The sequence below is a fragment of the Cyrtonyx montezumae genome, unplaced genomic scaffold (genome assembly GCF_038088225.1).
Source record: "Cyrtonyx montezumae isolate F1298 unplaced genomic scaffold, pur_monq_1.0 scaffold_30, whole genome shotgun sequence".
NCBI lineage: Eukaryota > Metazoa > Chordata > Aves > Galliformes > Odontophoridae > Cyrtonyx > Cyrtonyx montezumae.
Genome location: NW_027072035.1, coordinates 10,696,344 through 10,721,057, shown reverse-complemented (window position 1 = coordinate 10,721,057; position 24,714 = coordinate 10,696,344). Strand labels below are relative to the sequence as shown.

The window sequence follows — 24,714 nt, the reverse complement described above, 5'->3', positions numbered from 1 at the left end:
TTCCTACTGAAAGGAAAGGCCTTGGGTTGGTCTGGAAACAGAAGATAACGACCTGATGTGATGTACGCACCAGAAGCATGTTTCAAACAGTCACTAATAAGCCTGATGGTTGAAAATATCCTCTTGAGAAACTCTTCTAAGGCCTTCTTAATACATAAAATACGGCATTCTATATTGTACAACTATTTTATAGAACAATAATATATAAAATCATAATAAAATCTTCATTCCTCTGCTCCTAAGTCACTATGTACAGTTCAAATGCATTTTACTTTGTTCGAAAACAGATATGTACCTATCTGCAATTTACGTTTTCTTATGATTTGCCCAGGGCTGACAGTAACATAATACATTCTTTAAAAGGCACACAGTTTGTTCTAAGACCAGAGGTGCCTGTTTCAAATTAGTTGCAGTTGGAGTTAAATAAGAACATCTTTTCACATAAAGTTTAAAGTAAATATAGATACTTGTAACCTAACACCAAGCAATTCCCCCAGAATTCCAGCTGATGTGGGAAAGTCACTCTGTATTATGTGGAGTGTCTCTGAAGTCACTCCAAATTAATGGAGTACAGCACAATTCCTTGGTCCACCAGTCTTACGAAAGATACTAGATTAACATAGGCAATCTGTAACTTAAGATCAGAAACAGCATACACAGTCCAAATGTACACATCACTCAGAACATTCTAGGATACTTTTGTTTTAGGGGAACAAACTTTCAATACTTTTCCTTAGGGAATTCTTTTGGTTTCAGAGGGGATGTCTGAAGACACTAGTGATGCTATCCAAACAATGGAAACAATGGACTTATGAACATGGTGTGAAGTTTAGAGAAGTATGATACAGTTTTTCTTCTGCTATAGAAGAAATGCAAGTAATGTTTAACCCACAAGGATGAGTTAATAATGCACATGTTAATTTCTCCTCCACTGGCCTCCCAGATACCACAGTTTTTCTACTGCACAGAAAGGTATGAAAAATAATTAAAACCTCCCATTCTCAAATGTTAATTAAGCGCTTAAAAATGAAAAGATAAATCCATATATCACACCTTTAGATTGACTTTGCTGCTGCTGTTAAACTATATCTGAGAAACACATCAGTAACTTCAGTTACACAGTCTGTCAAGTAGTTTAACCAATAAGGAAAGCTTTTCAGGGAGGAATCAGAAGTTAATAACGTTACAATTGCACATCAACAATTTAACTCTCAGAGACCTCAATCAAATCACACTCACTCCCTCCTTTTCTGGCTTAGCCATACTCATGTCCAAGTACATACCTGTACTGCAATGCAAGCCGTAGGGCTGTGGCATTGGACTCGTACTTCCCAACAAGCATGCTCATCCTCTCAGCATTGCTCTTGCACTCTTCCAGTGTTATTGTCAACAAGTCATTTTGGGATTTCAGGTGCTCAATACGGCTGCAGAAAAGGAAGTAATTTGCAACTTTCAAGTTTAGCTTGCAGACACTGTCCTGAAAACTCTAGAACAATCATAGTTTATTACAGGAAGGATCACTTGGCTCACACAATCTTTTTAATGATGACAGTAGTTTTGGGTCCCATACCAAGAGAGAAGAGATTCTTTCTTTCTCTTTGGATAGCCTCTTTTCAACTTCCCCAGAAAATCAGTAAGTAAATCATAACCCTGTGAAACAGCAGCAAGCAGAAAGCTGTATCTTTATTTTGTTGTTGTAAGCTTGTGAAGGATATACATCTTATTAGATTTTGCTTAATCTATCTTCCTCCATTTGCCCCCTTCCTGCTGCCATATTTGCTTATTTTTTCAAGTGCTGTATTCATTATTGCAATGCGTGGGAGTATGTAGAGATGAGGTAGCTGCCCCCTTTCTTTGGAGTATTCAGAATAACCATTTTACTTAAATTATTATATCTTCTGAAATACAAACTGAGTTTCAAAGACAGATCTCCAGAAATTCTGGCAATGGTCAAATATCTCAGATCAGAATTTAACCATAATATTCTTGGCAATTAGGTCAACTCTAAATCTGAAAATAGGGCTTCAGAACACCAGTATTATTGATTACACTCACTGCTGTTAAAGACAATACACATCAATATATCACAGTGTATCATGACTTGTCACAAGAACTGGACGTACAGTGAGACTGGACAATTTGAACCAGTGCCACCAGCAACTCTGAAATCGTTGATTTCTTAACAAACAGAATAAAGAGGAGAAGGACTATTGTACTATGTCTTCAGTAATCAAAACCCTGAATTTCCCAGACATCAGACCTTCCAGATGTCTCACCTCCAGTTTATCTCTGATATCTCCTGTAAGGACATCTGCACATAAAATTTGTGCAGTGCACACTAAAGCAAACAAACAAAAAGAAAGAAAGAAAAACAAGTGCAGTAACACTGAAACATGGCCTACACATAAAAGAGACTACTGAGATAGTTGTAGGGAACAGAGGACTTTCAAGAACTTCAAGACACGGTTCTCATGTTTCTGATCCACAGCTTTTGATTTTATGCTCCTATAGGTTTTCTTAGGGCTTCTGAAGAATATCAGCAGGTTTTTTTTTATACTGAAACCAGAATGCTGCTATCCTTCTATTGTAGCCAGAAGCCTATTTAATGGTGGACCATCACATCACTGTATGCCAGAACCTCCACGAATACAGCTGATGCTTGAATTCTGCTTCCTCAGGAGAAAACAAAGCAAGCTACTTCCACAATTATGGAGAGTAATTAATGGGAATCCTTGTTTCTAGAACTGATGTATTTTTTAGAAAAAAATGCTATGTCTACTTGGTCTGCCATAGCAGATGACACGCTACAGGCCATACTTGAACAGATGAAGATAACATGCTGACCACAGCACAAGCAAGAACTAGTTACTATCACAGTCCTTAACAAATGATCCAGTCTTCTCTACACTAAATTTCACATTTAGTATAGCTGAAAGAACTGAGCTTGGACTGAAAGGTGAAATGGTCAGAACAGAAAAAAAGCAGCAACTACAAAAAACTTAACAGTAAACAACACATCTGAGCACATCTAATTTTTCTCCTTACCTATTTAACCTCTCTGTCTCCACTTCAAACTCACGGATTTTACTCTCAGAGATAGCAGATCCATGCGAATAAAGAGTCTGGAAGATTTCCTGGATGTTTGAGCAGTCTTGAAGGGAATGCGCCAAATGTTCAGCCACAGTACTAGACACCTGCACAGAGTAGTTAGCAGATCATTTTGTTAGTTAGTTAGTTATGTTAGTTAGTCTGCACATTAGTTAGCAGATCATAACCCTCTTACAGGCTGTCTGAGTTGAGAGAGATTTCCTTATTCATTTTGAGACAGTCATTATTCTGTTTTTACTGTGAACTTTATACTCAGTAGACCACTTATAAATTCTACTTTAAGAAGCTATTTTGCCTTAAAATTCTACCAACTGAAGGGTGAAGCCCAGCATTTCATCAGAGCCTGAGCTTCAAGTTATTTACTTTCTTGGAAGCTCAGCAAAACATCTGAACCACGTTCTTCAGTGAAACAAATATTAACACACAGTAGCAACAGCACTGTGGATTTATAGTGTCATTACAAAGCAGAACACCGTCCGCTGTTGATTTGGAAGTTGTGGAATGCAACAAGCCTTTTCCTGAGGAGTAATATTTTGGACTGACTGACTCCAAAATCACTGTCTTATCGTCACTCAGGAAATGATTTCTAGCCAAGAAGTAAAATAAAATGATATATTCACATAAGATGAAATTCCCTCTGTTGAAATATTTTTCCTCTTATTAACTTTTTAAATCTTTTCAGTTAGCTCAGATTTAAATTTAGAGAGAAAACAATGCTGCTTTAAATAAAATACAAGTCATCTTCAGAAGGTATCGTGCATGCAGATAATCATTAGTCCTTACCCCTATGCTGCTGATTTCTGATCCTAGGACAGGTCTGTCTGATGATGAAGACTCTGATCTTGTCTTTGACAACTTCACTCTTTCAGCAATCTAGAAGTCAGAATGCTGTAAGCTTAAAACGGACCCATGAAGATGATACAAAATGTATTCTGTAGCCATATTTATAAACCCAAAATAAGCTACTATAAAGTTGATCCCTGAGTTGTAACAGAGAATTACAACTGCTGACACTTTACTTTTCTCTGCTGCTGAAATTCCTGGGCCTACTTAGGACCCTGGAAAACTCTCAGTGGCTTCTAGATATTTCCCAGTTAATCATATCGATGCACAATTGCTGTGCAAAATGAAGTCTGCTTCACCTACATAATAAGAAGCACTACTGTAATCTGCAATAGCTCACCTTGGCTATGGGAATGTCATTGCTACTACTGCTTGTGCTCAGCTCTCCTGTGCTGGGGTTAATGGGTCGATTTGCAGAAGTGAGACGACTTGGGCTGGATGGGCCTGTTGCCTGCACACTTTGCAAGCGAGTTTGCAGTTCCCGAACCTGCAATAAAACATAACAATAACTGTTTTTCCATTTTTATATTTTAAACTGTTCAGCGACTTTCTCATTGTCCAGACAAAGTTGACAGCTTCTGGCTCATGCACATTGTGTTTTGTCCTGGGGAGGCTGCAGAGTTTTCATGTGGGCAGAAGACACATGAAGGTTGTTTTAAAATTCCATTGTCAAGGTTTTAAACTATCTGTAGAGGATATATGCAAATGTAATACTGTACTTATGTTTCAGCTTGTTTCCTATAAGCCCTCAATGCATCAAAACTACCTGTATAGAAATTCTTATTCTTAGCCTCTCTGGGGCTGAAGATAATGCTCTAGCCTTAGATTGTGATATCTAAACAAAAAACAAAGATCCTGCTGTTAGTGGAAAGCTCCAGTGCTGAAGATGCTCTTGACATAAAAATATTACAGGACAGCTATCTTATTTTACAGGTCGACAAATTCAGATGACGATCATACTTTCAAAACCATTATTAAGTGGAACTATCACACAGTGAGTACTGTACAGACAAAAAAATTATGCTAAGTACCCAACTACTGACAGTCTGCGGAAGTCCTCTGCAAAACACTGCACAAACCCATCAGATACTTGTAGAACTGACTTCAAAAGAGCTACAGGACCTAAGGGGGGAGGAAGAAAGGCATGCAAGAGCCAAGCTGTATTCCTAAGCAAAAGATTACAGGGTTTACTTTGGAATAATTTTAACAAAATTGTTTGCTTAACAATAACTATGGCATAAGGTAAAGTTACACAGCTAATTTTTCCTACAGAACAAGCATAGTGTTTAAAAACAAACAGTGGGAGATGAGAGAAGGGGGTGGAAATCACATGGAGAGTATGTTTCCCTGAATGCAGAATGTTTACTTTAACATGCAGGTTTCTGCATGGATTATACTAGAACTGCTCACAACAGAACTTGTGAAATTTCACCATAACTCTAGTAATTAAGAAGAGTTCAGTGAAATTGACGACCTCCTGAAGCATGAAATGCAACTTTGATACCTATTCTGTTAGAAAGGTGGAATTTCCAAATAAATGTAACATCTTACACAAATGACTGAGGATGCAGCCTGAAATTTCACAGCCAGAAAATACAAAAATTGAGTCACAATAAGGGTTTGGGCCTCTTTCAACTTCAGGTTTACCAAATGCATTAATTAGCCTCCGCTTGAAGGAGTGTCAGTCAGCATGTTCTCAGCACAACACACACAGATCCCTTCAAGCTACTGCACAGAGGAAAAAGTTCAAGCTAGAACTCTTTCCAGTCGACAAAGCAGTATCTTATACCTCTTACAGTCCTCTGCAGTCTGCTTCTACGTCCCTGAAGAGTTCACCTGCCTTTGCCTCAGATGCTATACAAACTGAAAGTCAGGTGGTCTGAGGACTTGCTGTCCAAACAACAGAATTTTTAGGTAAGTACAAATCACAAGGAAGAAAAGAAAGAAACATTCTTTACATAGCAGTGTAGAACAATTGCATATTTCTAATAAGAGGCTGTAGGTGGCAACAACAAGAGTACGTAAAGGCTAACTGTTCTCATAACTTCCCTGTTCTGTCATAGAGGAGTGCACAATGCAAATTACACAACGTGAACAAAAATAGCTCCTTTGATTTCTCTTTTGAAAAGGGTGAAGTACACAACGCCTTCAAAGAAAAGTTTCAGTGTTTCAAGGAGCTTTGCTGAATATTTGCTCCAGAATTATACATCCTAAGCATAATTGTTGGAATGAGTTAAATGAGCAGAGTATATGAAGTGCACATTTAAAGCATATATCTTCCTAATATTTGCATCTGAGGCTTCTGTATATAATAATACAGGTATAATTTCAATGCAGGTACAGGTGCACTAATGCAAATATTAAGGACAGGAGAGCTGTACTGATGAAAACCAATTATTAGCCTACTGATATGCATAAAACTGAAATCAATCTTGTAGGTATGTTTAAAGTTGCACGAGGTTATGCCAGTACAGACAGGATTTGTACTGTTTGGCTTTAACAAAAAATAGAAAAAGGCAACACCAATACCTACTTAAATCAAAATCATACGTATCACTATTTCTTTAACTCATGCTCCTCCAAAGTAACATCCCTGCTGCAGAGTCCAACTTTGAAAATGCTAAAATATTTATCTATGCTCAAAAGCTAGTATTGGAAGATTTAATTCCAGAATTAATTAAATTCAAATTATTCTAATGGCAATCAGGTATGTGTTAAATGTGTTAAAGTTGCTTAAAATGTGTTAAATGTGTTAAAGTTGCTTAAAATGCTATGTAGCTATTTACTCCAAAATTTAAAGCACCTTATGTACTGTCAATGCTATATAAAACTCAAATCCAAATAGGTTTCCTATGCTGCCATTTATTACTGAGTGGTAATTATTATCTACCAATTAAAGAGCCAATTATTCTTACAGATCCGTAAAACAAGATTCATAACAGAAAGAAAAATGAATGCAGCTAAGACTGCAGCCAGCCAAACCTTTGCTCATGAAAACATTTGTAAAAGAAAACACAGAGCATAGCACATTTATCAATCTACGCAAGTCACTGCTTTAATACCAAATCACAAAAGCAACCACAGCTTAAAAAGGCATGAATAAGCTGTCTGGTTTCCTGATGTATTTACTGATTCAGGCAATCACATGAGAAATTACACGCTAAATTGACTGCTATAAATAACTGCACTAATTTTAGCATCACTGAGTACTGGATGGTAATTCGGTGTAGAATAACAGTACAAGTTTGTCTTACCTGCAAAAATCACTAGTCTCACAATCCACACATTCATCGAGTCAGGATCTCGTGATGGGGTGGCCCACCCACAAGACTGCCCAGAAGCAGCTCAGATAACAAATTCTGGTCACCACAATCTTACCCATGAATACAGCAGTATATACCAACTCCTCAGAACGTACTTTGCCAGAGCAGTAGTAATTCTATATGGAAATTAAATGAAGACCAAAGAACAGGAACCAAGGGAAAAAAGGTGTTTAAAAGAAGCAGTGTCTTTTCTGGATTGGTGAATGCATGAGCTAATGAAAGGAATGGCTGAAAAAGCATGATGAAAAACTGTCTGATCACCACATCTTCCATCTTCAGTCTTGTCACCATCATAGTATAAAGTATTCTGAAAATTACTTATCTAAGTTGATTGAAGGTAACTACAATACTGCATTTAAGATGCAAAAAACACTGAGAATTGGGTGAAAGAACTTAAGGTCATACAGGAAATGAGTGACAAAGCTGGAAAAATCCAATGGACTAAGACAAGTTTGGCAAAAAAAAAATTCAAAACAGTTCCACTAAAAGATAGGAAATTTGGATTTGTAAGCTGGGAAGGAACAACATGGAAAGATTAAAAAAAAAAAGGGTATCTTAAATCTCTGCATCAAGTTTAAAGATAGGAACACCCAGAGGATATATAAATTGCCATAAACCCCCAGAACTCTAAATTAAGATGGGAAGTGGGTAGATTGAATTATATGACCAGAAGAAATAAGGTTGAGGAGTAGACAGAGGAAAGAAGTAGAAATTCAAGAAAACACCTGTGAAAACCACAACAGAGGGAAGAAAAAGCAAACAAAAAAAAAAAAAAAAGGAGGAAGACAGTCTATTAGTTGGAGGAAGCCTGAAGAAGTATAGAAGTGAAGAAGTAAAGACACTGTAGCAGAAGGGGCACTGAGACACAAGGAAACTGAGCGAGTTACTAGGGTAAGTCACAAATTAGTATATTCTGATGTAGCTGAAAAAAACTTACATAACTTCAGATTTTATTTATTACTTTTTTTGTGTTTAGCTGCAGTTGTTCATTTACATTTTTAAAATTTTACTTGAATGCTGAGAATTGGAGTACGAAATAGGGGAAAAAGGAAAAATTATTGTGGGTGCCTTATAAACTAAATGACAGCAAAGAAAGGTTAAAAAAAAGGGCTGACATGCTACAGCAATGTTGATCTTATGAAAGACTTCGTAGGTGATTAAGAAGCAACTGGGACTTGTTTGCAGAAATGAATAGGGCACCATACAAACTACTCTGGTGGAACATGCTCATAGTCTATAATCACGACTCTAAGAAACTTATTTCTGCTCCTGGCATTTTACACATGCATACTCATAATATCATGATTTCTTAACACACCCTAAATAAAAAACACAGCTACAAACGGCCTGATTTCCATATTCAAAGGACACCTGCTGCTTTTATTCTCAAACAAAATAAGAGGCATGCATGAGATTCTTTTCATTCTACCCTACTTGTGACCTGTTTCCTTCACCATTCAGCATCCTTGAACTCCTTACATAATAACACCAGATTTTTTTCACCATTGTAGTATCACTTCAATTTTTTTTTCCTGTTACTAATAGGGTAAAGATAAAGTAGAACAAACTACAGGGAGTTAATGTCTCTCTCTCAATTTCCATTTTATTCATGCATACTACACATCTGTGGAGGAGAACCATCAGTACCAGGACCAAGAAACCTCATTTCCTACAGATCTGTGATTGACTGAATATATCAGTCTTGAACTGCCATCAGCTTACATCGTAAGAGACATATTTCCTTGTACTTCTGAGGACCATCTCCCTCAATGAAATCTCTGGAGCTGAATCAGCTCAGATCTGTCATCATCAGCTAAGATAACCCACTGTAAATGCCCTCCCTCCTATAAAAAGGGAGGGACTTAAAAGAAATACGAGAGAATTTAACTGTCAATGGAAGCTTGGCTCCTCTGCCAGGACTGAAAATCAATCCACAGTCTGAAATATTCCTTTGAAGAACAGAGAAAAAGAACAGCACACAGACACATTCATCTATACAAGGTGTGCTATCAAGGTTAAGACATAGGGGCATTTTATGTAGCAGGAGAAGCTGCAGTGCTCTGGGTTATATGTTACTAAGTAGTCTACAGCCTTTAACACCTTTCAGACAAGAGTCCTTCACACAATGCTTCTTGATGAACAAGGACCTGGACTGCTGTACCTCTACAAAGGATTCAAAGCAAAGAAAGCTAAGGATGTGACACTGGACATGGAGACTGGATTCTCTGATAGCTCTGAACATTCAAACAAACTTGAGTGAAGGCAGCCAGCTTATCTCAGGCTTTTCCTCATTTAATTTTAGAGGAACCACTAAGCATTGTCATACAGACTCAGAAAAAGAAGCAAAGCTCTAGCTTCTTAATAGCAGAGATATTCCTGAGTAAACAAATAACACACATCTGAACAATGTGCGGAACTGGAGACAAAGTTTTGACTACAGCTGCTTGTTTCTGCACATAAAGAGACAAGGTGACAAAATAGCTCAAGGAGCACCTTAAGCTGTGTATGATTACAACAATCTCTAAGGGCCCATACCATATTGGCATATTCTCTGTGTAAGAACACAAATACTAATTCCTCTACTATGGTTTAAGTCTGTTACTATACATAGTAGTATTAAATTGCACTGCTCTGATTCCAGTTTTATGCTAATACTATTCCTGTGATCTGGTACAGAAGTTCCCCTGCATTCCATTGTATCATTATTCTGAATCCAGTAATGTATGTGTTGCAGTAAGCAGTTTTCAGGGCTCTGACTAGCCCAGACTTAAACAAATTTTATGTTTAATATGGCAATATCACACAGAGGTAAAATAAAATTCAGTGTTTCAAAATTAGCTACAGTGCAGGCACCCTACAGAAATACAGATTACCTCATTTACTAAATACCCATGAGAAACAAACTCTTCATGTATGTTGTTCCATAGCTACTGCACTAGAAAGCAGCACAATCTGTTAACCGAGCACATTAAATACCTAATTAAATTAAATCTCCAACAAGCCTGAGAAAAACATATTGAAAGCACTCTGCCTGATTACAGACATTGGCCTAAAGTAACAGACCTATTGATCTGGTCAACTTCAACTTACTCACTTAAATTTAATTTGAGAACATAACTACATTTTTGTTGGATCTCCTTCTCCACTCTCCAGGGAAATAATATGGAGTGACTCTGAGTTCAGCTGGCATACAGAAAATATTAAGTCAAACAAAATATTTGCTCTTGCAGCTATGGACACAAAGTTACACAGTGCTGCTGATAAAGTCATATGCCATTAACACACTTCCCCAGTGGGGGCAATATACCAGTTGTTCTTTAAGATCAGGGTGATATTAAAAAACATATTTCAGTGAAGTCATCTGTAGGTGCAAAGTAAATGAAAACAAGTGAAAAAACCTGCCAGCTGTGCCTGAACATGATTTGCCAGACTTTATTATGCTCTCTGCCAACCCAACATTAATTCTTTACCTACCAGAAAGTTAGGAAAAGACATCTATCTCATTTGTAGAAGAAGAATTTCCTTAGTTAAAAAGAAAAAATGAATGTTTAAACTAAACTGGCTTGTCATACAGCAGAGACAGCTCAGAATCCTTACAGCGCAACTCAAGAGCCACCATCTCTGCAGACAACAGGCTGAATGCAGACCTAGTCAACAGTGATGGACTGCTGCTACCATATGACAGCTGTGCCAGCCACTCACACAACACAGCGTGGAGGTCTCAATCTTACACCCACTAGAGATGCTTCCATTTCAGACACAAATTACTGACAGATGCAGCATCCACACTAACAGTTCGAAGAGACAGACCAGCTATCAGATCAACATTAACACGCTGCCATACCACCCCAGAAATGGTGCATATATTTCATATCATAGCCAATAGCTGTGTATCTCCACAAACGCTTGGGATTTCAATACAGGACAACCAACTCAAGCATCATCTACATTCACAGAAAATTCATATTCACAGTTTTAACTACAGTTTTATACAGATAATTAAACTAGCGCCACAATTAAAGCTGCTGTATTAACTGGGCCAATTATAAGCAGGCTTTTTTGCTGGGTTTTTTTGGATGTAATCCCAGTATCCTCATTTTGATCAGTATCTCCTCAGTTGTCTATTTCATCAGACAAACATATCTTCAGGATTTTAAGCTCTATTTCCAAAGTAGTTTCTAGTCTTACTCATTATTCTCTTCAGAATCACAATCCTCTTGTCTGTTAGACACCTCATATTCTAATTTCTACTTAATTAGCCTAATGCATTTATAGATAGTATATATGAATTTTTGCTTGCCCTACTTTTGTCCCTGGGCTTGAATAGCAGCTAGCTCCCATTCTTACTTGTCTTCTCCAGCACTCAAAATGAGAAATGAAATGCACATTTTACTTTGCCAGGTTAAAGACGACAGACTCCTTCTGTCACTTCTCCAAGTAAGCTCTCATTTTTAAGATCACCTACATCTTTTTTGTCAATTTAAGCCAAATCTACTTATGCATAGAATATAAGAATTACATAATACTCCAGATTAGATCTCACCACTCTTAACATTTAACAACCTTAATCTCTACTGGAAAAATTTAACCTGGTACTTCATAAGAAAGCATTTGCTGCATCAATGTCTCACATGATAATCCCATGAGTACAAAAACCAATTCTTCCTTTTTTTTTTTTTTTTTTTTTAACTGATGAATTCCTGGTTGCAATAAAAAAATTGTTTATCAGGCTTTTGAGCATGTGAATTTACACTCGATACTTTTCAGAATTCAATCCATTTTCTACTAATACTATCCTCAAAAACATGTATTTTTCCCTTATACGATATCCCAGTACTGGTCTGCATCATCCGTAATGTCAATTTGCACTTCTGTAAGCACATTTCACAAGCACCCACTTCTCTTCCCACTCCCCATAAAAATCCTACAACAATTAACCAAATGCATAAATACTACTGTTATAACTCAACGAGTGGGTAATACCTCTATTTAAAATGAAATGAGGCCAAACTAGTCAAGACTGAAACTAATTCACAGAATATACACTTTACAAAGCAGAAGTTAGAAATGATCTTTTTTTTATGTAACAATAGATGGTTGCTCTTCCCTCATGATACATTGTGTTTGTAGAGTTGAAAGACCCTAGAGAATTTCGTAAGGGTAACCTCAATCTTGGTGTCTGAAAATTGCTGCAGCTTCAAGCTGAAGTAACTACAGAACAGTGTTGTTTTAGAAACATAGTGCTTGCACAGAGAGCTGCTCTGCTGACATTAGGTGAGCAATAACACTTTCAGTGATTTTAACAACATACGGTGGTGTAAATTGACACTCAAATAGAGCATAAAATTTAAATGGATGTATTTTACTAACAAAACTGTTTTATATCTTGCAGATTAAGTTAACTTATGCTAAAAATAACAGGTCCTGAGGTCATGTTGTCTTGATCCATTTCGTTGTAAACAAATTTCCAGATTTATTACTTCAGACTTCACACAAAGCACAAAGTCATTATCTGACACTGCAGCACCATCAAATGTAGATACAACGTAGAAACAGAACATGTCTGGGACTCTGCATTGTTCAGTTTAGATAATTATTACCCAGTGACAGGAATCCTGTCCTTTTTCTTTCTCCTAATCACAAATTGAATTTCCATCAAAAACAAAGCAATATTTGCTGTTAACAGGAAAAGAACATGCCTCACAGAAAAATTCAGTATGTGAACATCTGCTTTCTCTTTGGACAAGTTACATATGCTCCATTGGAGAGAAACATCAGAATTCCTGCTAACACATCCTTTGTGACTTCAGGTCAGCTTCTTATCATATATACATTTTTTCAGTAATACTCAATTTTGTCCTAGCTCTGTCATTTATACATCTCAGCTTTAAACTCTAAAGCCCATACAGGAAAATGTTCTCGTGACAAAACTGCACAGGAGGACTCAGTTTTCCCCTGAAACACAGAGTAATCTATGCAGTGTGCATGCAGACAGTTGTGAGGCTTTACCCTTCTACGCAGTCTGTCCCTTTCTTCACGAATAGCGTTCATAGTGGCCTTGGTCCTATTCAGCTCCTCCTCTTTGCTACAGAGCATGGCAGTGAGGCTCTCATTTTCTTCCCGCAAGCCAGCAAGTTCCTTTTCCCATCGAGACCTCTCTTCGGACAGATTTGGATAAAGGTCACGTCCTAGGACACCTTCAATCTCTTCTACTGTCTGAAAAAATACAGTCATCATAAAAAAGGAAGAAGCAAATTAATTGAAAAAGTACTTAGCTCAGAAATGCAAAACAAGCATCCATATAATTACGTGTACACACCCAAACCTACATAACCTGCTTGTTATTAGGGATAACCAATTTATTAAAATATTTGATGGTGACCCACAGTAAAGCAAAGGGATGTTTTAAATGCAAATCAGCTTTACTATTTTTGTAATACCCAGAAGTGACAGCAGTCCATGTAAATTCAACTCCAAACAATTGAAAACAAATTAATGCCTACCTGCCATAGGGAAGCAATGCACTTGTTGTATCCCTGCCTGGGTAGCACACAGGATGCAGCAGCCTGTGCATGGGCTGTGGTTGTACATAATGGGAACAGGGCCTTTCTTAACACTAGACCAATCCCACAAAAAGGGCGAGAGAAAGAACAAAAAAAGAAAACACTTGCTTTCTCACACCCCAGCGTACATTCTTCCCCACAGGGAACAGAGAACTAAATCAGAAGATTTTACAGCCCTCCTACTGTCTAAAAAAGGCTGGTTTTCTGTGGGACATAATTCATTCCTGTATTCCTCCCCCTGATCTCTCCCTTGATCAGAACTATGACCCGTAGACACCATTCAGCACAAAACAGATGATGAAGCAGCTTCCACAGGCTGGAACTGAGCTATGTGCACACACTACTAGCAAAGGAGCACTACTGTGAATGAACTGTCAGCCCAACTGGTCACTCAAAGTCTTAAAATATGGTTTAACACTGGGAGTTACTATGCAGATAAAATATGCTTTGCCTGTGTTAAATGTATTAACTTATCTGAGATGTTTGCGAAAAAAAAATAATTTGCTTGTGTTTCAATCTCTTTTAAATCAGTCTGTGTTTATATGCCAACAACAGATAAGGAATATAAATGACTGTATTACATAACTAGCAACAGAGACGTTTCACTTCACTGGACTTTCCAAGAGAATTTTTATCTGAAGACTGTACTTTTCCTTTTTAATATGTAAGATTATTTATTCATATACCAGGGTAAAAATAGCCAAGTTGTTTTATATATAAAAAATTGAATCCTTTTTATATAACATAAACAACTAGAAGTTTACATCCTTAATCTAGAAGGGAATAATAGGTTCAGTTAAGAGTACAGCTGAAAAGGATAAGTCAAGTTGAAAACAGAACGTTTTTTTTCTTCAAGAGATCCTTCCGCTGTTTGCAGTAGAGTGAAACTGTGGTATCAGTGACATAACATTATTTGTTCATTTTTTAAAAGTGGTTAATTATCATTATCAATACATTAATTTCTAATACTTTCTGGATATAGCATCATTCCTTAAGTGGAATTAAAACAGAAATAAAAAAACTGACAACAAGTTGAAGATCAGATTACAAGACTCTGTGGAAAAGTTTTTGCCATCAGATTCAGTCTATCCGTTTAAATTCCATTTCAATTCTTCTCCATAAAACTGCAATACGTTTAGACAAATTAATACAAAACTCAACTGACAGAGTATCTGAATTTAAACTGCTTACGTATTTATTAGTAAGTTTCTTCTTAAAGAGCAACGTGTTGCACTATCTGTAACATAAAAGAAGCTATAGTTCTCCCTTATATTACTTCCACTTAGACATACATGCTTCAAGCAAAGGTAAAGTATTTCAACACAACATGATGAGGAGGTCAAGGTCAAAAGGAGTATAAGGTGAACAATCTTAAAATGCAAAGAAAAACTCTGTAGTGGCAGGAGCAGTCTTTCTTATGACTTCACCTTTATTTTACAGAGTGCCTCCTTGTTGCTGACTTCTCCATTCCCTTTTTCCACAGACTCCTCTCCTCTTTCAGGCACTTTCCCTGCTGTTTCCTCAACTTGCAAATGCCAAGCTCTGCTCCTGTCTCCTCCTTCCTCAAGCTCCTAATGCACTCACTCACTGTTTGTGCCTGGGCTCCTCCTTATTGCACTACTGGGAGCAATAAGCACGTGGCAATGCAGTGCCTCAAGGCCACGGAGGTATGTACTTCCAAGAGGCTGCATTTCCAGACCCTCCACTGCTGCCCATGCAACTAAAAACTTCAGGCAATGATAGCACAAGCACAGGTATAACAGTGATATTAAGGGCTCCTCTACAGTCCTTAACAAAGGAGAAGGACACTTCTCTTTGCTCCTGTGCTCCCTCATTTTGATGTGACCAATATCCTTTTCCTGACTAAACTACTGCCACAAGTTCTCTGGTTGGACAATCAACATGCTACATCCTCCACAAAAGCAAACCATGTATGTTGCAAATAGACATACCTATCTAAATATCATGCCATTTATTTTTCTTCATAGCAGTATAACAGTAATTTTAACAGGCATGCTACTGCAAAGCGAATAAATTCAGGTGTAATCTAACAGACTGAATTAACAGACTAATTTCACAGAACAGAATTAGATGTGACGCTCTGAGCACAGGACAGGAAGTCATACAGCAATGTTGAGTGTTGCCTCTTACAATACTCTTTAGGTTTTTTTTCTTTAGGTTTGAGTGTTGCCTCTTACAATACTCTAGGGATTTGATTTAGTAGTTGGGTAGGGATAGTGATAGGAGGATGGTTGGACTAGATGATCTTGTAGGTCCTTTCCAACCTTATGAACCTATGAACCTATGAACATTTCCCTTGATCTTAGAATCATAGGATCACAGAATCACCAAGGTTGGAAAAGACCTCCAAGATCATCCAGTCCAACCATCCACTTACCACCAAAAGTTCTCACTAAATCACATCCCTCAACATAACGTCTAAATGTTCCATGAACAACACGTGTTCCTTCTTACAACATGTGCTCTGTGTTACAGGTGTGATAGCAGATAACATCAGCAAGTATCAGGTTTCAAAGATGCAAAAAGCAGCACTTTCTCACAGGATGTAAGTTAAAGGTAGAACTTATTCCTACTAGCATTTCTGGAGGCCAAATTTTTAGATAGGTTTTAAAAACATCAGGTACAAACACAGAAGAAAACTATTCTAAACTATGAAACAAGAACACATATCCTTTTGCTGAACACGTTCCTGACCCCACCTGGAAACATATCTGAAGTAAGGAGAAGGACACAGTATGCATGTCCTGTTTGACATAGCCTTTGCATTGCCATCCGCCATCAGGGACAATGAGCTTTTGGTTCAACCCAAGGTAGCTATCATGTTCTAAGTAGTTACTGTTAGGAAATATTTACAACTGTTTTAATCACCAGTTTGCTAATCAGTAGGCAGTTGTTCCTGGATCTGATTATTATTTACTTTTCAAAACATCTGAAGAATTAACCATTCTGAGGAAATTTTCTTGTATGATAGGTTTGTAACTGTTCAGGAAGCAGGAAAGGAGAAATAACCTGCATTTATGGATGGAACTGCAGGCGGGGGGGGGGAGGGGCACAACATATAGGTACTGCTGAATTAAACACGTCAGCGACACATTTTCCAAGCTCACAATCAGGGCATGACAGAGAGATTCTTAACTTCTGAAAGGTTAATATCCTTTGCATGCTATCACTTTCCTAACACAAACAATGCCACACACTACAGAGCAGGCAGTGGGGAAAAGGGTTTCCCCTTACTGTCCAACAATGGCTATGTAGAGACCATGTGAGAAACTCTACTTTGTAACAGGAAGAAGCTGCCAACAGTTACTCATAATGATAAAAGCTTCACTGCATTTAATTAGAATCAACAGTAAATGAAGGAGTTAAAACAGAAACGCCTGAGGATACAGCCTATTAGCTGTATATAATATATTAATATATATATATTATAGCTATTTTGACATCCACTTCCTGCAAAAATTCTCATCTTTTCTTAATTCAAACTTCTGTATACTACACTATAGACCAATCTCTGCCTGTTTCCCAAGATCCACAATCTCTCTGTTCGTAAATACATACTTCTGAGTGTATAACACTTAGTCCTAAAACTCCAGAAAATGCTTGACAACATTCAAAGTATTGATCCTAATCCTCTGAGACACTCAAATAAGCTGCTTTAAGAGCATTCCCAAGAGACCTAGGAGTCAGACTGTCTCACATACATACCCATTCTCCAAATTTCTACTCAACATTGATTTCTTTACAGGCAATTACATCCCTCTAGTATCATCAGGAGCAAAGGAGACCTTTCCCAGCAGCATGCCAAAGGCCTGCCTCAGCAGTTTAGAATGGTCACAGGCCTCACTCAAAAGCAAACTGTTAATACATTTGTTCTTACATAACTGAGTCACTGATGCTTTTCCATCTGACACAGTAAAGTTGTTCACCTCTTTCTCTACACACAACACTCTACTACTCCAGTGCTTTCAGGTTCTGAATTACAACCTCATTACATATCAGATCAGGCACTCCTTTTTATTGTTAAATTAATATTAAAACGAAGAAACACAAGTATAAATTCAATTATTTGTTTCTCAGAATTATTATAACATGCTATTGTTTTAAATATTAGATTTGTATTTTAAGACAGCAAAGGCACAACCTACATATAATTTATGACACCTTATTTTCAAGTTTCAGAGACTGCTACACATTGTGGTCCCAGTTACCAGTCACTGACTAGCTCTGTGAGCTTGGGCAAATAACAACTAATTTGCTGGATAATCTTCAGAACGTAAATTAACTGCTGAGTGTCCTACTTTCACTTAACTCAGAAATGAGGATAAGGCAAATGAATTTCTGTTTTGAGACTCAAAGTCTACTAGTATCTTCTGTGACTTTTTGAAAATTTACTGTGTAACAGGTGAACCTACCCACCACATAAAATGAACTAGAACTGACTTCTGTGAGGTACTTTGACTTCAGATGTAAGGTGTTATTTCCGCAGAATATGAACACTTTTCACATGCAATACATACATAACACTTAGAGCCTAATATTACTGTTACCTTAATGGCTAAATCACAGTGTTCACTGGCAGTCGTAAGCTGTTCGATGTGTCTGTCCACTTCCGCCACTGACAAACTGCAACTGCTCTTCTTCCTTCCACAGACAACATTTTCCAGACCTGTCAGCACTCTCTGCAGTTCTGAATTCAAGTCACTACAGTTATCTAAAAAAAAAAAAAACGAAAAAAACCCTACATTGCAACACTAAGTAGCTTGGTGAAAGTTCAAACATCAGTCCATGACATATCTGGTGCAGAACTGCTAAGACTCCTTTACTGAAAGGTTAATATATAATACTGAATATAATACTGAAAGGTATACCCTTATGATTTGCCGTTTTTTACTCACCAATTAATTGGCTTAAATACAGTACAAACATTAACTGAAATAATGAGCTACCTCCAATAGGACAGATAACACTCTAGTTATGCACCCACAATATTCATTCTTATTACCCTCACAGGTTTTTCTGGTTCTTCTGCCTGGCACATTCAATAACACTACGATGCTCACACCTTATGACAGCTGAAACATAAATCCTACAGAAGGCATGGGGAAGAATTCACCTGTAAGGTGTCTCTCAAACGTGCTGGTTGGCCTTGCTGTCTTATTAGTTAAGGACTTGCAAAATCTACAGACTGTACAGTACCTAAGTAGTGTTTCATGTGACAGTAATGCATCAACAGTATTAAAACAGTGGCAAGCATTTTTGCTGCTCTATTATTTTCTACACTACTGCTACACAAATTCTGCAAGATCTACTGAGGAGCACTCACATTTTAGCTCTTGCTGTTTTATTCCCAGTAACAGTAGAGCAGCATATCTAAACACATTACTGTATCATGACAGGTTGCAGTTTTTATTCAGTCACTGAGGCTCATTCTGTTAAGGCAGTAAGCAAAGCCAAACACAGTTACCAGGTTATGATTTTTTTACCCAAATTCAGAGGTGTATATATATAAATATGTATTTCTATGCACACACACACATACAGAGCATTTACTTATAAGGGAATACTGAAAGAAAAAAACAACAACAAAAAACAGGAAGGAGAGAGTCTATGTATAAAAGGATAATCTGGAAAAAAAAAAGGTACGAATCGCTGAAGTTAGCATTAGTATTTTGTGTACAGCTACACTTCATTTTATTCCAGCATTTGCTTAGATTAACACAGCCTCAATTCATCTACTCCTTCACCAAATGTTTTGATAGGCATTTCAAAGGCTGTGATGTCCCACAAGAAGTATGTCTTTCTGTACTTGGTGTGGGTTAAGAAGGACATAGAATTATCAGAGAGAGCATTCAAAGGAGGGATATGAAGGGTCTGCAGGGCAAGGGGTGTGAGAAGTGGCTGAGGTCCCTGGGTTTGCTCAGCCCAGAGAAGACTGACATGATATTCTGTGAATCTACATCTACTAAGAATCATCACTCACCCACGTCTGCAGTGACCATGGTGGACTGATTCTCAGGTACCGAAACAGAATTCTGGTCCATGCTGCGTGAGTCTTCATTGACCTCATGCTGGCTTTGGCTGAGCTCTGACCGCAGCTCTGAATACTCATCTTCTTCCCTGGGCAAGAGAGCACAGGGAGAAATCAAAACCTCTGAGTAAATATACAACTCTGTGAAACTTATTTAAGACCTATAAGCTGAGCCACAGGATACAGTCCAAACAACTCCAATGGCACTTTGTCTAGCCATTAAAGAAAGATTTACACCTGTTACCATTAAGCAACTTTAACTGCGGTGTATCCATAGCACACATTCAGATCAGCCTGTGTCCTGTTTCCATTATTTTAAGCCCCCAGTTCTTAACACTCCAGACTACCATACAATGACACAAGGAGTGCAAAAAAGGACACATGCCAGAAAGAGTCACACTGCAATGCAATAACTCCCCAGCAGACCATTAGTAATGAGCACGAGTTGCTTTGATCATGTAGCTGATTAGGAATAACAGAATTTGGTCTCCTCCTCTGTTGAAGAATACCATCAGCCTGAGTGAAAAGCAAGGTATACATACACATATCTGCATATGCATACCAAATCCTCATGGGAAGAGGTAGGTTTTCAGTTTCTCTTCTCAAAAGGAAGATAATGAGTACAAAATTGCTCAAGGTAATAGAAAATAAAAACCCTCAATTTTAAGTTATCTGTCAAGCTGGTTCTACTAAAATTATTTAGAGCACAGAAGACTTTAGCTAAATCCATCAGCCTTAAAAAATCAGGGCTTTCCCCTTCTGTCTGTATACGAAGAGTTCAAAGCACTGGGAAAGAAGATAAGTAAATGAGTAATAGCCCTGCCTGAGAACATTTGTGAACATTTTTTCTTTTGATCCACTTGCTGATTGGACTAGAAAATATTTCCACAGTGACTCTTTTGACGTTAACACATACATTTTAAATATGTGAAAAGCACCAAGTTTAGCCAGGTGCAGAGCTCCTCTGACAAGTAAGAAAACAGACTTTTTTTTTAACCTTCAAATCAAATGCAGAGATTTATTTTGCTGCAGTTTCAGCAGAATTGTGGATAAGAAACAGCATGAAAACGAAACTGTCTGCATTTTGAACAAGAAAGAAATAGCAAAGAGCTATCCAGGGATCTGCATATGGGAGGGGCATCTGTACTGCAAGTCTGCTCCATGTAAGATACATGGTGATGAGTGTTTCACACAGAAATATCGCAGGATTTAGCCTGGAGGGTTGACTGGATGTGACAGGGAGAACAGCACAGATGAAGGCTTGTGAATACACAGAACACTAATAGTCACAGTCAGGCAGTGGGTGCTGCGTTTCAGCAGTGGCTGCAGCAATATGAAAGACAAGCCACACTCCAGACAGCTATGCACAGCTGTCACTCCACAAAATGAAAGAGAGTCTCCATCAGCTTGTCCATGCAAATCAGAAGATTACAAACAGGGAACTGTGTACAGAATTGAACATCATCTTCAATGCTTTTCAACAATGGTGGCAACTTGGGAATATCACGAAGTTTGTACCAGGTGGGTCCCATGAATGCTCGCAGAAGAACAGAAGGAACACTGTACACAGGGTTATCAGAACTTATTAACCAATATGAGCCTGAAGGTGACAGTTTCCTGGTCGGCAGTAACGGAAGGTATCATTTGAGATTTCCCTTTCTCCAAAATGGAAGAGCAGCTCTTCAATGGCACTGGAAGGATAAGGCTTTTCCACAACTTATGGCTACTTACTGAACTTCTACAGCACCACTCATAAGACACAGGGATCACAGCCACCCTGTTGCTTCTTTTCCTGCTACCATCACCTAGTCCTGGCTGGAGAAATCAGATATTTGTTCTCTCTGGTTTGAAGGTGCTCCACTTCCAGAATGTAATGGTTAGCTGAAGGCAGTGAAGTCCATACCAAGCTGTTCTAAGCACAAATCAGCCTGGGATCAATTTTGGAACAAAAAAAGTCTCTTTTATAGGTATGCATGCACTTCCTACTTTCTTACGTTAGATGAAATTGAGGATTGCAGCTACAGGACAGACAGTGAGAAAGCCTTTATCAAATACCAAATGTGGAAAAAGAAAAAAATAAGTCAATTTTCAGCAGCATTTTGTACCACTGCAGCATTCTTCCACAACGCTGGTAAAGTGCACTCCTGTCACACCTGCAAACACTGGATAGTTACATACTTCAGATGTCAGCAGTTTTTAAACAGACATTTTACTCAACAAATGTTCTCAGTGCATTCTAAGACTCTGAAATATAAAATTCTACAGCTGTATCTGCACTGCAACCCAAAGATTGACTACTCTCTTTGTACACATGCTTGTAGTCTGTCTAAACTAGTCTACTTGTAAACAAAGAGCAACAAATTACAGACAATATGGGAGTCAATCAGTCAATCACTCAATGAAGGTGGGTCTGAGGTACTGTTCACTGAGCACAACACTATCACACCCAAATCGCTATCTGAATAGAATCCAAGCAGCTCTCATCTAGAATCGAAGTGGAATCTAGAATAAAAAGCTAGAATCAGACTTCCAGGCCATTGGGTATGTATGATTATGAATGCCACCTGTTATTGCTTCATAATGTTGTGGTCTGTTCATTCTACTTCCTCATTAACTCTAAGACAATCTGTTTTCTGAATATATTTTATTTATTTATTTTATGTTTTCTGAATTTATTTTATTTTATTTAAGGCTAAATGCCTTAGGTCTGAACAAGTAGTTTGCTAGCAATGAGTTATCAGCTATTCTAAAATTATTTCAAATAATCTTCAACAGGCACCAACAAACAAAACAATATATGTCTATTTCATATAGACTATTAATAATTTGTAAGAGTTGCAGAGAGGCACCCAATGAGTCACTGTCTTAGAACTGAAAACAGTTGTTATGGTTTTATGATTTTTGTTGTATTATTGATATTCCACATCATAACATCATGTGGTGTACTGGGATTTAATTTACCACTGAGGCTTATTTCTGCCTCCAACAAAGACAATTCCTGAAAGCTTCCAGTCACTCTAGAGATATGGTTCAGTTCTCTCTTACTGGTGTGTGGAGACATGGCAGTAATTTTGTCAATCACATCTGTAGGGATGTGACGACGTCCATCTTGCCACTTTATACCTAGGAACTGAATTTCCTGTGCAGGCCCTTTCACTTTGCTTCGCTTGATAGCAAAGCCAGCTCGTAGGAGAATTTGGATAATCTGCTCTCCTTTCTCAAAGACTTCTGTGCTGTACTGCCCCATACAACGATGTCATCAATGTATTGCAGATGCTCAGGAGCACCACCCTGTTCCAATGCAGTTTGGACCAACCCATGGCAAATGGTTGGACTGTGCTTCCACCCCTGGGGCAAACGGTTCCAGGTGTACTGAACGCCCCTCCAGGTGAAGGCAAACTGCAGCCTGCATTCTGTGGCCAATGGAATTGAGAAGAAGGCATTGGCATTGGCCAATGTTCCTGGGCTAGTGGTTAGGAGCCGGAGTTCTTACCACCACAACCTGGGTTAGATTCCCAGACAAAAATACCCAGCATGCAGCCAGAGCATTAGCTCTTTAACTCCCAATACACCACATGATGTTATGATGTGAAATATCAATAATACAACAAAAATCATAAAACCATAACAACAGTATAATCTCCCCCAGTTCTTCTTTTTCCTGAACTTCAAGTGGACACCTGAAGAAAACTGGCCAAGAAACCAGGCACTGGCCGAAGTCAGTTCAGAACAACTGGATTACTGATGCCTTCTAAGCTGTACACACTTTTGAGAGAAAAAGGAAGTAAGCACACACACTGTCTTTGGTCAAAGAAAACCAGCAAAATTAAAAACGTTCTCAAAAACAGACATAGGAGAAGCATGGGCTAACACTGCTACATACATCCAGCTGACACTCTATCAGGAATTTCAAGCTAGCATCACTCAGTGAAGGACAAAGGCTGTGAAAGATCATGCACAAATACCTACCACAATTCTTCTTTGCAACACCTTTACTCTGAGTTTGACCAAAGCCTGTGGCTTAATATTAAAAACCATCCCTTCCCATTCTCTTCCTAATGAACAAAAACAGCAAGGCACTGCCACCCAGTTATATTTTTCCAAGAAAAAATAGAGCCAACTTCTAGGACTCCGGACAGCTCAACTGAAAAAAAGCATCCTCATGCCAGTAGTCCTCTTCAGTTTTTCTGCTCAAGTCGTCACCTTCTGCATCAATCTGCTGCAGCAGGTACTGGGTAAATTCTGCAGTATCACACATAAAGTACCAGACAACAAGAGGCTCTTCAAATTGTGCAGTATCAGTGCAGACAAGCCTCTTTCAACTTTAATATGAAGGAAGTTACAGCTACGCATCAGCTTTTCCTTTTTTTTTTTTTTTCTTTTCCCTGGTGAGGCTGGGCTTCCAAACCAGCTGAGCTGTTCAGAGCAGCAGAAGGGTGATGAGAAAACTGCAAATGAATTTGGCTTGCTCCCACAACCACGGTGACCTCACTTTTGTTAGGAATGCTGGAAGGACGTAGTGTAAGAGCAGCAGCTAACTTCATGTGATCACACACATGGAATGCGTTATACCACAGCAAATCTAGAACAATGCTGAACAATTCTGGGGGGGGAAAAAACCAAAACAAAAACCCACAAAAAGCCCCACACAAGATTATCACTACTAAGATCAGCATATCAAATATTCTTAGGGAATTGTGCTTAGGAAATTCTTAGGAAAGAGGCACAAGCACAGGCATCAACATGTGAATTAAGATTTCTTCTAGACCTGGCCTTACTAAATCATATTAGCAAGAGCTATTCTGTTCTAAGCTGCTCAAAATCCCCA

The 24,714-nt window shown here is 38.2% G+C and overlaps 1 protein-coding gene across 2 annotated transcripts in view; it reads right to left on the bottom strand.

The window, feature by feature from the left end:
• MCC (MCC regulator of WNT signaling pathway) overlaps positions 1 to 24,714 on the bottom strand; it is a 134,698-nt gene that overhangs the window by 31,225 nt on the left and 78,759 nt on the right. For both annotated transcript variants that reach the window (XM_065744259.1, XM_065744260.1), the window contains exons 4-10: positions 19,839 to 19,975; positions 18,406 to 18,569; positions 13,284 to 13,490; positions 4,292 to 4,438; positions 3,892 to 3,981; positions 3,046 to 3,194; positions 1,284 to 1,424 (exon numbers count right to left, since the gene is read on the bottom strand). In XM_065744259.1, the coding sequence (XP_065600331.1) occupies positions 1,284 to 1,424; positions 3,046 to 3,194; positions 3,892 to 3,981; positions 4,292 to 4,438; positions 13,284 to 13,490; positions 18,406 to 18,569; positions 19,839 to 19,975 (1,035 nt within the window). The remainder of the gene's footprint in view (positions 1 to 1,283; positions 1,425 to 3,045; positions 3,195 to 3,891; positions 3,982 to 4,291; positions 4,439 to 13,283; positions 13,491 to 18,405; positions 18,570 to 19,838; positions 19,976 to 24,714) is intronic.